We start from the raw sequence: 12,199 nt of genomic DNA on the forward strand, positions 1-12,199 counted from the left end.
GTATATGGTTGGCAATCTATATTAAGTGTATCAGGAGCTGAGAGTGAAAATACGATGCTCTAAGTCACCTGCATTCTGGGCAAAAGATCAATTTGTTCAACCCCCTCTGACATAGTAGGTTCTAACATTTACTCTACCGCTTTTAGCAGCAATTTTGTCACAATGTATTAAATCCATCCAGTGTTTTGATAACAGAAGCATGGTAACCTTGGAAGAAAAGATCGTGAGAGAGTTTGACAGGCACTTGTCTGAAAGCGTTCTTAACTTCTTCAATAGCTAAGACGTTTTAGACACACAGAATTTTAGGGGAGAAGATGACAGTATAAACCTCAATGTCATGTCATCCAAAATTGGGAGAAAGAGCAGTTGGAAGGAAAAATGTAACAATCATTTTCTTATTCATACAACATGATAATAGAAAATTGACCAATCTCAACTCCATCAACCAATCATGGTATAATGTTAACTTTCAAAAGTAAAAAGCCCAATAAGGTTTAAAAAAAATGAACTTATCAAATAATTAATGGGTTCAACTTAGAACCCAGAGTTTTTCTCCTTTTTTCCCCTGCAAAGTAATAAAGATTCCAATTCAAGCAATAACAAAGCTCGTAACAACTACCATCCATCTTTTGCTATTTAAGGATATCTGAAAAAACTCACGTTTTTTCCACCATGTTGCTATTATGTTCTCCCTCTGATCTATATGTTCCTCTAGCAGTTGATTCCACACTGTTCGACATCAGGGCCAGTCACCTGAGTGGTAAATGGGTCAATTCGAACCCATAGAAGTGAGAAGATAGAAGCAAGGAGAATTGCCCACACAACAACAATTGTAGGCATCCGATTCTGCCGTCCCATCAGACCCTTAAGGAATGGATACAGATGAATAATCACCCAAAAAGCAAAAAACAGTTTGCCAAAGAGAGGACCCCAAGATTGATAACCACTGTTGATAGCATAGGAGACTCCAGCAACCACTCCAACAAGATTAATTATCAGGAGGGTGGTTGGAGGAATAAGTAGGGTAGTCCACTTGAACAGATAGAGCTCAGCAAAATCTCCATCTTCATCAGATGCTTTGGAAGTGACAGTAAAATTGGTATCAATGCCAGCAAGGACCTTCAGAAGACCCTGGAACACGGCAAACAGGTGAGCTGATACACCCCCAATAACCCAAAACTGTTCATTTCTCCACCATTCGTCAATCCCTACCCCACTCCATCTCATCTCCAATATACCGGTGGCGAAGATTGAAAGAAAGAGAGATATGAACCATATGCTTGCAATATTACTGATCTGCAGATATATGACAGGTCACAAATTTAAACTCAGCTGGTGTCCTGTCAGAACTTAGTTGCAACTTAAAATGATTTGATAAACTTAGTTTCTTCCATTTGGCAGAATCATGAAAAAGTATTAATTATTCATGAAATTGGGTGACAACAATTGGAGATCTTGTGAATCATGATATATTCTTTTAACAAGTTCATCTAGAAAATATGTCGAAAAAATGAGACATCACATGGCAGTAATCTATTATTCAATTAGAGTTCAGAAAATATTAAGTGATTTGTAAGTGTCAGCATTAAAGAGGAAGCAAATTTTTCAACAAGGCTGAAACTGATATTGTGCATACCTGTGGAATAATAAACTTCCCAGTGAGCAGACAGACTGCAGGCAATGTGCAGTAGGCAAGAAGGGGAATGGCTGTAATTGGGTAAATAGTGGTATTGATATAAGCAAATCTTTCAAGCCATTTCAACCTTCCACCGTACCCATACCATATGGGGCAATGGCGACTGAGTAGAATTTCAACCGAACCTAAAGCCCATCGAAGCACTTGATTCAAACGATCTGAAAGGTTAATAGGAGCAGATCCTTTAAAGGCAGGGCGTTGTGGCATGCAATAGATTGATCTCCACCCACGAGCATGCATCTTGAATCCTGTGAGGATATCCTCTGTAACTGAACCATAGATCCATCCTATCTGCAAAACATAAATTTAACTGAATAAGCCCATATATGATGAATAAAATAGATGAAACAATGCAAAAAATTTAAGAAAACCACAACATCTATCATTCAGCTTAAACAAGAAAGGCACTGTTAGCCCTCCATCCCCAGAAGATTTTATTTACTTAATTACTTTTAAGGAAATAAGGTGCATGCAAATGATGTTCTCCTCAAAACACTGCATCCTTATGCACAATGTAAAATTTTAAGACAAGTTGCTTCTCATAATTGAAAAGCGCATTTCTTATTTCCCATCATAGCTACTAGTTCAAATGTTTTCTCCCTGTAAAGGAAACTAACAGAGAGTTGATATAAACGGGAAAAGCGCTTCATACCTCACTTCCCCAATCTGTCGTATCCTCATATCCACAGCTAATGACATGAATAGCTTCTTTAAGAAGGGATTCTGGAGTTGCAGACTGTGGAACCCCACCATTTTCCATAAGTGTTGAAGCAACAAAAACTGCTGATTGACCAAACTTTTTCTCTAGGGTCATCTGTGACATAAGCAGTGAGTTCTCATCATTGAATCCAGCTCCTACATTCAATGCAAAGAATTATCAGTGTCACACCTTCAAAAATGTTCTTCAAAACTAAAACCAATACGTCATAGTTGCATTATTTATGACATTGGATATACTTAACAATTCAGCAGCACAGACAAACAATCAATATAAAATATACGTCATAGTTGCATTATTTATGACATTGGATATAATTCACAATCAGTAGCACAGACAAATAATCAACATAAAATACACGTCAGGCAGGTATTCAATAAAAATTAACATGTCACTTTCTCAGGAAATATTTCAAAAAAACCAGACATTAATTAAATCTTTCATGCAATTGTAGAATCCCATAATCCATCAGAAATAGTTAGCATATTTCTACTTAAGCATAAACATGAGTGAGTAAATGTTAAGTCATGATGGAATAATACAACCCTCAATGAGAAAAAAAAAATTAGATAAAAGTATATTTGGAACAACTGCAAGATGCAAAACATCTTGATTCCAATTAACAGCTAAAAACACATAAGTGTTATTTTTCGAGAATGGGTTTGATTCACTGAAAACATAATACAGCTCATTATCTATCAACGTATTAAGCAATGAGACATACATTCATGCTAAAGAAGCAGAGTGACTATTGCAAGACAAATTCCAAAGATCAACATTATACCTTCTACCCCTTCTTCTATATCTTCTAGATTATATATTGGCACAGTAGAATTCACATTCTTTCCTGATTTCTTCTTATTGGCATCCTTTCTACTTGTTTTAGAAATCTTCTTTCGTGATCCACCAAAGCATGAAGAAAGTAGTCCTGGTTTTTTATGCTTAGGCTTGAGAGGAGGTTCATACCCGTATAGGGCAGTTCTGTTGAAGACACACCCCGTACCCACATATACAGGGCCTTGAATTCCGTCCAGGCCTCTTAAATTTATCTAGACATTCATTAATAGTTGGAAGAAAAGAGGAAATTAACACTTGTGTAATGTAATACAGGATCATAAAATTATAAATTAGGATGTAAAAAATTGATGGCACACATAGCAACAGAGCTTACATCGAAGAAAACAGTGTTACGATTGGCATAACGATCATTTTTATCTATCCCGTCAAATCTTTGGGGAAACTGTACATAACAAACTGACTTTCCAAGATTGGGATCCATCATGAAACACATAGCTTCTCGCAATGCCCTGCTGTTATTTATGTAATGATCACAATCAAGATTCAACAAGAATGGTCCATTGGTGAGAACTGCTGAAACACGCACCTGATATTGATATGTAGATTGTTAAGTTGTGTACATGCCAAAACACAAGAATCTCTAAGACTAAATTACTAACTACTTACCAGTGCATTCATAGCACCAGCCTTCTTGTGATGCAGAAATCCAGGACGCTTCTCACGAGACACATAGACTAATCGTGGAAGCTCATTACCGTCAGAATCAAGTCCTCCACTATGACCTAAGAAAACCTGTCAATTATTCAGTAATAATAAGACATAAGCTTCAAACCAAGAAGGGAAGCCAAAATCAGTCTTTCTGGTGTGATGAAAATCACAATTTGCACATCATGGAGAACAGAACTAGAAAATGCAGAGATAACAGTAAGACTAAATGTAGAGTACCAATGAATTAGCTTTCAATTATTTGATTCAGATATTTAGCATATAATACATACATTCAAAAATATCTTGACATCTGCTTTTTTTTTTATGGGGCTCAAAAGAAAAATCTCGCTTCTCAAAACTAATTTTTATATATAAAAAATCTAAACCAAGCATCATTAAGAAGGCCCTTCCTGCTGAGGAACACAATAAGCCAGTTCTAATTAAACAAACCTGGATCATTCCAGGATGATCCCTGGTGTTATTTCCAGGCCAAGGAGTGCCATCTTGCATGACCCATCCTTCATCAGGAACTTTCTGTGCTTTTGCAACAAGTCCATTAATACGAACTTTAAACTCTTCATATTCTCTCTGCAACAAAAGTATTGTTGTTGAGAAAAACAGTGTAAATATCTATTACTATATCAGAATAATTACATGAAAGTAGAATTTTCTACCTTCATAGCTCTGCGTTCCTTGACAAAAGCTGGTTGAACCTTATCCTTTAGGTAGTCAATCTTTTGTGAAAAATACCATTCTGGCGCTCGTGGTTCAATGCTGTATTTCTTGCAGAAAGGAACCCATTTTCTAGCAAATTCTGACGTTTCAGACAGAGCTTCAAATGTTAACATAGCAGCACCATCATCTGAAACATAGCATGAAACTTTGTCGACTGGGTAGTCAACTGCAAGAATGGATAGGACTGTATTGGCTGTGACAAGTGGAGGTTCCTTCAGAGGGTCAACTGTACTGACGAATATGTCAACAGCAGCCAACTGGGATGGCTCTCCTTCTCGGTCATATCTGTTGGAAATCAAAAAAATTCATTAGGACTTCAGACAGTTTTGCATCATTCAAGACCTCATAAGTGGAGTAACTACCTCAAAGCCAGCCTGTCAAGATATGTCTCACGGTTCACAGGAAGCCATTTAGGGAACTGATCCAATATCCATGATATTGCAAACCATATCTCACAAATCACAGATATCAACCACAAAGCATAGGCATTGCGAACTGGATTTGTTATACGATAGTGCAGGAAAATGCAGAGAATAATGAGCCGCAAAACAATAACCATCCTATAAGGGTTGATCCTAGAAGAAGGAACTGAGACTTTTCTTGATAAAGGCTGGCGGGCTTCATCATTTCTGCATTACACAAATATATATTGAAGATTAACAAAAAAGAAAAGTACATAAAGCATAAGTAAAAAATAATATTTTCTAACATATAAAAGTATGCATAAATCGGAATATAGGGCAAAACTCAGAAGAATTTCTACAGTTACACTCCCGAAGGAGTAGTGTTAATTGGAAAGTATGTATTATATACAATTACTGATTACCACCGTAGCACAAGGCTTGCAAGCTCTCTGGTGAAAAACTAGCTACAAAATAGCATCACTTGCAATGTCTATGTTTGTAGGTGGACAGAAACATGGTTACAACAAGATACTGCATAACTTAATATATGTATACACATATACAGTTCATCCTGATGGGGACCATATGAAGAGAGCAATATGTTTTGAAGAATACTTCGATATCTCAATACAGCAGCTTGGTATTCTATATTTACCAAGTTGAATTATAAGTACACATTACCTTCTTGATTCTATTTTAGTCAACTAGTAGAAAGAAGTTCATTGACACATGCACATGAAGAGAGAAGAAAGAACTGGATAACAAAAAGCAGAAAGAGGGAGACAGAAAGCATAAATTTCAGATGAAGTGAAAGGATAGAATGATGATTGGCAGTTGATAGAGATATGCCCACAATGAATGAACAGGAATATATAGTGAATCAAGTGAGATGCTTACAAAATAGAATCATCCATAACTACATCAGTGCTGGCATCAAAATCTCCACCTCCCCTGCCTTCAGAAGGGGCATTACTAACACTCATTGGAACTGCATTCTTCTCGGGCTTTATCTTCCAACCATCAATCCTCTCCTTCCAGGCTACATTGCCAAACCCTGATGACCCAAACTCTCTTGCTGGATCAGCCAACCTAATGTTACCTGTGGAAAAAAAACTTATCACTTCGTTGTAGCATCCAGCAGCAAACCAAAATAAAATGGTGCCTTCTGCATAATGGATTAGATCCATACCCTTTCCCCTGATCCCACTTTCAGGAGATGCCATTGAGATTCTTGCAGGAGATGCAGCAGATAACTCCCCAGAAACCTAAAACTCAAAATCAAAAGAAATTATACTCTCAGATTTCAGAAAAACAAGAGAAGCAAGAAAGAGCATGAACAATTCCTCAACCTACCGAACTGCCATTGGTGAGAAAAGGAATATGGTTAAGGGGGACTTCTTTATCATAGTTGGGGGGTGCCACGTCCTCCCCTCGGCTATAATTTGTATCCCAACTCAGCGTTCGCTCTGCCTTCTTATACTTCTCACCTTGTGTCCCTGCCGTATGATTTGAATTGTTTGCTACATTATTGGCACCAGCATCTTCCACTTCTTCCCCAGCAATTGGAGGGCTTCCTAAAGGTAAAGAAGAACATATATACATCATTTGTTTGATATATATACTCATGGAATAGCATAAGACAGATGAAAGTTAAGATGATCTAACCTTTATGCCTCTTGTACTTGGTCTTGCATTGAGGACAAGATTGGGTACCATCTTTTCTCTCGTATTCGTAACATGGACGGCAAACAGGAAATGCACAAACATGGCAAGCAACAAAGGGTTCACTATCAGCAGTCAGACCAACATTATCACTGCAGATCTGGCAAACTTGTCCCCCCATTTTACCGGATTTAGACTGAGCAAGCAATAAAACTAAGATTCAGATATGTTTTTCTAGGAAAGAAGAAGAAAATGTAGTTATAAACAGTCATTTGTAAATACAGCAACATAATTCCCAAATATAAAGCCATGAAATAAGAGTGGGCCACTTCTAGGATAATGGAATTTTGGAACATATGATCCCATTATTAATTATCTTCTACTAAAATAAACGAACATCATAAAACATTTTATAGAATAACTACGAAGCAAAGCTTCATGAATCAAACAAGTAAAATGAAGCTAAGAACAAGATCCAGAACCCAAAAAATAAATCAATTAACAAAATCCATTAATGGAATATCAGAAAGCTCAAACAAGTAGAACCCATTTAGATCTTTAAGATAACTAGCAATAGACATGGCAGATTCCTAACAATGGATAAAAAATGAAACAATTCAAATAGGAAATCTGTTTCCTTTTTCCTCACCCCACTTCCAGAGATCCAAACAAGGCAAACGAAGATCATATTTTGGAGACAGAAATAACAAAAATTGGAAAGAAGTAGCAAAATCAAAAGAAAGGAATATGGAGTGTTTTTCCACTGACCACTGAATCTGCTGCTGAATCCATTTGGTCTCCAATACCAATGTCCGAAAACCCAATTCAAATGCAACCCACCGGATCAAAGAGAAACACCAAAGACTAAAACTTCATTGAAATCAAATTCAACCCAGAATCATTTATCAAAAAATAAAAAATCAAAAAATAAATGTGAGACAATTGGGGTCTGAAACACCCCCTGCCCGCTCCCACTATAAGAAGTTTACAAAGAGGAAGCCGTAAAAAAAGAGCAGATGGGGTCAATCACACCGACACTCAGGCAGAGTCAGACAAGGCCAAAGTTGCAAAGGTCCCATACTCCCTATTCCTTAACTTAAAAACATTTTCTTTTAGTACAGTAGTGCTGTATTTCTTTTACTTTCCAATTAAAGAAAGCTGCAACAGTGCACAATGCGTAACTAACACTTCAATTTGAAGTGTTGAGATTGGAGATTTTTTTTTCTTATGTCGTTTTGCTGCCACGTTGTACTCTCGGGGCTCCCACGAAAAGCAAAAAGTGGCAGTGTGGGGTTGTACAGTGACGTGTGCCGTATCGTTGATGATGGCGAAAATAGATATCTAATTTTTGTCTGTCGGTTGTTTCACTGCCATCCTTTTCCTTTTCATATTTCAGTCAAATTCTAATTCTAGCTCCGATTTCAATCAAATTTCATTAATTTGATGATTAAATTATTTAAAAGATAAGTACACACAATGATTTATTAATTTTAATAATAAAGAATTTTCAATAATTATATAATAAATTTTTATAAAATAAATTTAATTTTAAAATTATGAGATCTTTCGTATTTTTTATGAGTTTTACAATGTTGTATGAATATAAGAAAAAAAAATGCACTAAGTACCATAAAATAAAGAATATTTCATGAATTTAAATAGTAAAAGATATGAAATTACATTTTGTTTTGAATTTTGAGTTTAATAGTTTATATTTTTTGTAATCTTTATATTTATAGTGAATGTTTTGTTTTTCCTGCGTAAATGTAAGTAATGAATACTGATTTTTTATATGATTTATTTATATGTTTATCTCAATTGTATTTAAAGAAACCTTTACTTAAAAATCTTAAAAGTCTTTTCTTTTTCTTTCTGAATGCTGTGGCCGACACGATCCAAACAAATGATTTGACGACCTTTTCTTGATTAAGATGGCCCACGGCTAGCCTTAGTTCCAAACGCGGTCTTGAGTGTTGACATGGGTTTATACGGCACTCCGTCGTTGTTATTAAGAGTGTTAGCATTCTCCCCAATCAATTTTGGAATGCTAAATCTCAAATCAATATTCATCAATCATACAAATGCTTAGTGTCTCACAAGCCACAATATACATGAATATATATATATATATATATATGTATGTATTATTGATTTATTAATTTATTGATTGATAATTGGTATGACTTAATACTCCAAAATCACTTGACTACATACATTGAGACCACACGGGGTGTCCCCTTAATTCTGATCAGGCAATCATGCTTCTCTCTTCCGAGGAACAACCTGGAGAAACATTTCCTATCATCGTGATTTGAACATTGTTGCATGTTGCTGTGGTTGCTTCACCTCCTTCTCCTATAAGGTTAACATCTTGCAATGTGATCCCCTGACACGGATGGCTCTTACTGCAATCAAAAACAATGGCCACATCTGACGCACTAGTGCCTTCAATATTTTGGTAAACCACGTTTTGCACTTGGACTGCTGATGGCTGCAAACCCAATTAATCAAACAAATACTTCTCGTCAATATCTGTGCGAGTAATTGGTATCAAGTCCCATTGTGTTTTGTCACTAGATTAATTGTTATAGAAATTACTTACTTGTTCTTTGCAGGGTTTATCCTGGTCACAGTAGTTTTGGTCTATTATTATTGGGTTAGTCACATTGTTCATTTCCACATTCTGAAATCTGATATTGTTTGCAGATCCAGACCCTCCCTGTATCAGAGAAAACAAAATGGATTTTAACTGAATAATGTTGGAAGATGCCTAATGCATCAGTTTGAGTATATGTATCTGCTAGGACTAACCTGCCATGTCTTGATCCTCACTCCATTTGAGGTTCCAGAAATCTTAGCTCCATTTACAATTACTCCCGAAACATAATCTCTTGAATTTCCTTTCCCTAAGCTCCCGATACTGAGCTCACCATTAAAAAAAGATTAGAAAATGGAACCTACTGGACTTAATAAAGGAATTAAGAAAAAAAAAATCTTCAATGAATTATATTTTTGTGAACAACATTGGTATAAGAAGATAAAGTTTCAGACCTGATTCCATGACCAGGCCCACAAATTATGTCCTGGGCCTCAACCTTCTGGGATCCACTTACAATGGAGATACAATCATCACCTTGGATAGATATAAGCATGAACTAGTTAGAAAGATTATTGTGGTAAGGTGCTAAAGATTAGTTGAATGATAAGTATTACTTAAGTTTGATATATACCAGTTCCAATAGTACTGCTTGCAATGAGGATGTTTTGGGTATTTGTGACATGAATTCCATCAGTGTTGGGGCTGTCTTCTGGTGCAGTTACTACCAGATTGGAAGCTTCAACATCCACACATTTCTCAAAAGAAACATGCATTTTCTGCGCATCTTGGATCTTCAAGTTATTCACCACCAAATGTTGGTTCTCGTAAAAGGTCAAGGCCTGCCAAACCAATCCATATATCATAATTTGGAATGTAATAAAGTAGAATCAGCTGCTGACAAAGAAGAAAATCCCTACTGTAGGAAGATAAAACATAGAATAACCCGAAGCATTTGGCAATTTGGTCTAATATGTCGTGTATCCAACCCTTAAGACAGTCTAAAAAGCAAAGGTTACAAGATTCAGTTTCAGATCCTGTCCTGAATTATACCCAAAAAAAATTTTGTTACATAAAGACAGGCGTACGAACCGTCGGGGCTCCAGTGCAGGGCTGTAATCAAGGAAAGAAACAGGCATTGTTAGCCTAGCCTTGGGTAAGCGAGAAAATGGTGAGAAACTGAAGAAGTTTAACTCAATTGCTTACTTTGTCTTTATTTCTTTTGCATGAGTTCTCCCACCATATCTTCCCATTCCCGTTGATAGTTCCACCACCTCCCACTATTAAATTCCGGACACCATCAAAGACAAGCCAATGCCTGGCATCCTCCTGGTAGTCTGATTGGTCATCAGATGCTTCTATAGTTCCATATATCTGACACGTTTTAACATTGCTTTATCATTCATCTCATTAAATTAATTACTACTAGACTTCAAACTTAAAAGTTAATATTGCACCTCTATCTGTCTGTCTATATATATACACTATATACGATCGACCTCACCTCTACTCTAAGATTAGATTTACAAGGACCAGTGAATCTGATTGGCTTAACACGGTAGCTCTTTTCTTTAGGCACCACAAGAGCGACTCCATCTGCAGAAGAACACGCTTGCTCCCAAGCCTTCTCGAATGCCTGACACAGTTCACAAGGAAAACAAGAATGGTCACATTGGAGAGGAGAACTAAATATAAAAAGTACATAAAAAGCATTAATTTGCATGATTGCTAAAATCAGCAAGCTTTCATAGAGTAATCCAACAGCAATTTATGTACATAAAAAGTTCAAATTACAACTCATGTCTAGATGTTGCAATAGTCGGTTAATCAGAGAAAAATTCTGTGCCTGTAAAACCACAATATGATTTTAAGCGAGTACCTCAGTGTCATCACTTCCATCACCTCTAGCTCCAAAATCATCAACACTAACTGTTTTAGATGCAGGTCTTCCAGGACCTGCAGGCAATGAAGGGTAATTTTCATCACCATCATCATCAAACCTGTGCAGCGTAAGATCCTGAGTTGTCTGCTTGAAAAAGCCCTTGAACTTGCCATTCCAAATGGAGCTGAAATACGACGGACTTGCTTGAGCATTATAACTAGATGCTTCTCCAAGGTGATAAGTTGAGGATAAACAGAAAAAGATTATGGAAAATAGGAGGAGATGTCTCTGTAAAGTCATTGTTAACAGCAAAAAATAGAAGGAGCAGAAAACTGATGAGATGATTGTAGTTGTGTATGGTAGTGAAAACCATGTAATTATGAGCTTATATTTATATGGAATAATGGAAAGACTGTGAGATCTTTGAATATCTCTTTATGCACTCTTGCGCATAAAGACCTAATTTCATGGATATAATCTAAGTTTTAAATGTGAAGTATCATTCATTATTCCCTCATTTAAAGGTCTATAACTTGTTAATATCTTTTAGTTATCATATATAACAGAGTAATTTCTAGCAGAATAAAAAGGGAAACAGAGTAAGTTCTTAGCCTTCAAATCTGCAATCAAATCAAATTAATGCTAATGGACTGTTTATACATGAAATATTTATGTCATAAACGTTTGCATCTAATGCTTGTGAAGTATAATATTTTAAGAGGGTCTAACTATTAATAAAAAGATTATATGTCTAAACTTGACTGTAAAGAGGTTTTAACAAGTTAGGAGTACTAATAGGCCAGATTTCTTTTTTTCATATGAATATATACATTTGACATTTGACATCACACATTTGACATCACTAATAATCTTCGAATAGTTTTATGCTGATTTAAAGTAATTTGATACTTGGAATCCAATCTTTGACAACAGATGAAGGTAGGTGGAAGTATCAATGGTGTAAAAGAAAAAACTTCTCACTTGCTTTTTCTAGCATACT

General features: G+C 36.1%; 2 protein-coding genes across 3 annotated transcripts; both read right to left on the minus strand.

The window, feature by feature from the left end:
• Positions 1–366: 366 nt before the first annotated feature.
• LOC18598973 (putative cellulose synthase A catalytic subunit 8 [UDP-forming]) lies at positions 367–7,832 on the minus strand. 2 transcript variants are annotated; one of them, XM_018121750.2, is made up of 14 exons: positions 7,490–7,830; positions 6,725–6,917; positions 6,413–6,633; positions 6,249–6,324; positions 5,957–6,158; positions 5,018–5,284; positions 4,595–4,940; positions 4,371–4,508; positions 3,879–4,004; positions 3,586–3,798; positions 3,199–3,463; positions 2,349–2,551; positions 1,637–1,987; positions 367–1,296 (listed from the first exon to the last, which is right to left on the minus strand). In XM_018121750.2, exons 1-14 carry the CDS (start codon positions 7,511–7,513, stop codon positions 712–714), a joined length of 3,210 nt encoding a protein of 1,069 aa, XP_017977239.2. In that variant the 5' UTR covers positions 7,514–7,830; the 3' UTR covers positions 367–711. The 2 variants fall into 2 exon arrangements, with proteins under 2 accessions (XP_017977239.2, XP_017977238.2); XM_018121749.2 differs by having other exon boundaries at positions 5,957–6,324; positions 7,490–7,832.
• A 1,086-nt stretch (positions 7,833–8,918) lies between these two features.
• On the minus strand, positions 8,919–11,572 carry LOC18598974 (polygalacturonase-like). The gene is given in 10 exon segments (XM_088806271.1): positions 8,919–9,212; positions 9,324–9,440; positions 9,533–9,641; positions 9,773–9,854; positions 9,952–10,159; positions 10,410–10,430; positions 10,524–10,691; positions 10,822–10,953; positions 11,197–11,539; positions 11,541–11,572. Coding segments are annotated over 10 exon segments (1,455 nt in total). The 3' UTR covers positions 8,919–8,969.
• Positions 11,573–12,199: the final 627 nt, after the last annotated feature.

The sequence above is a fragment of the Theobroma cacao genome, chromosome 5 (assembly GCF_053813885.1).
Source record: "Theobroma cacao isolate CCN51 chromosome 5, ASM5381388v1, whole genome shotgun sequence".
NCBI lineage: Eukaryota > Viridiplantae > Streptophyta > Magnoliopsida > Malvales > Malvaceae > Theobroma > Theobroma cacao.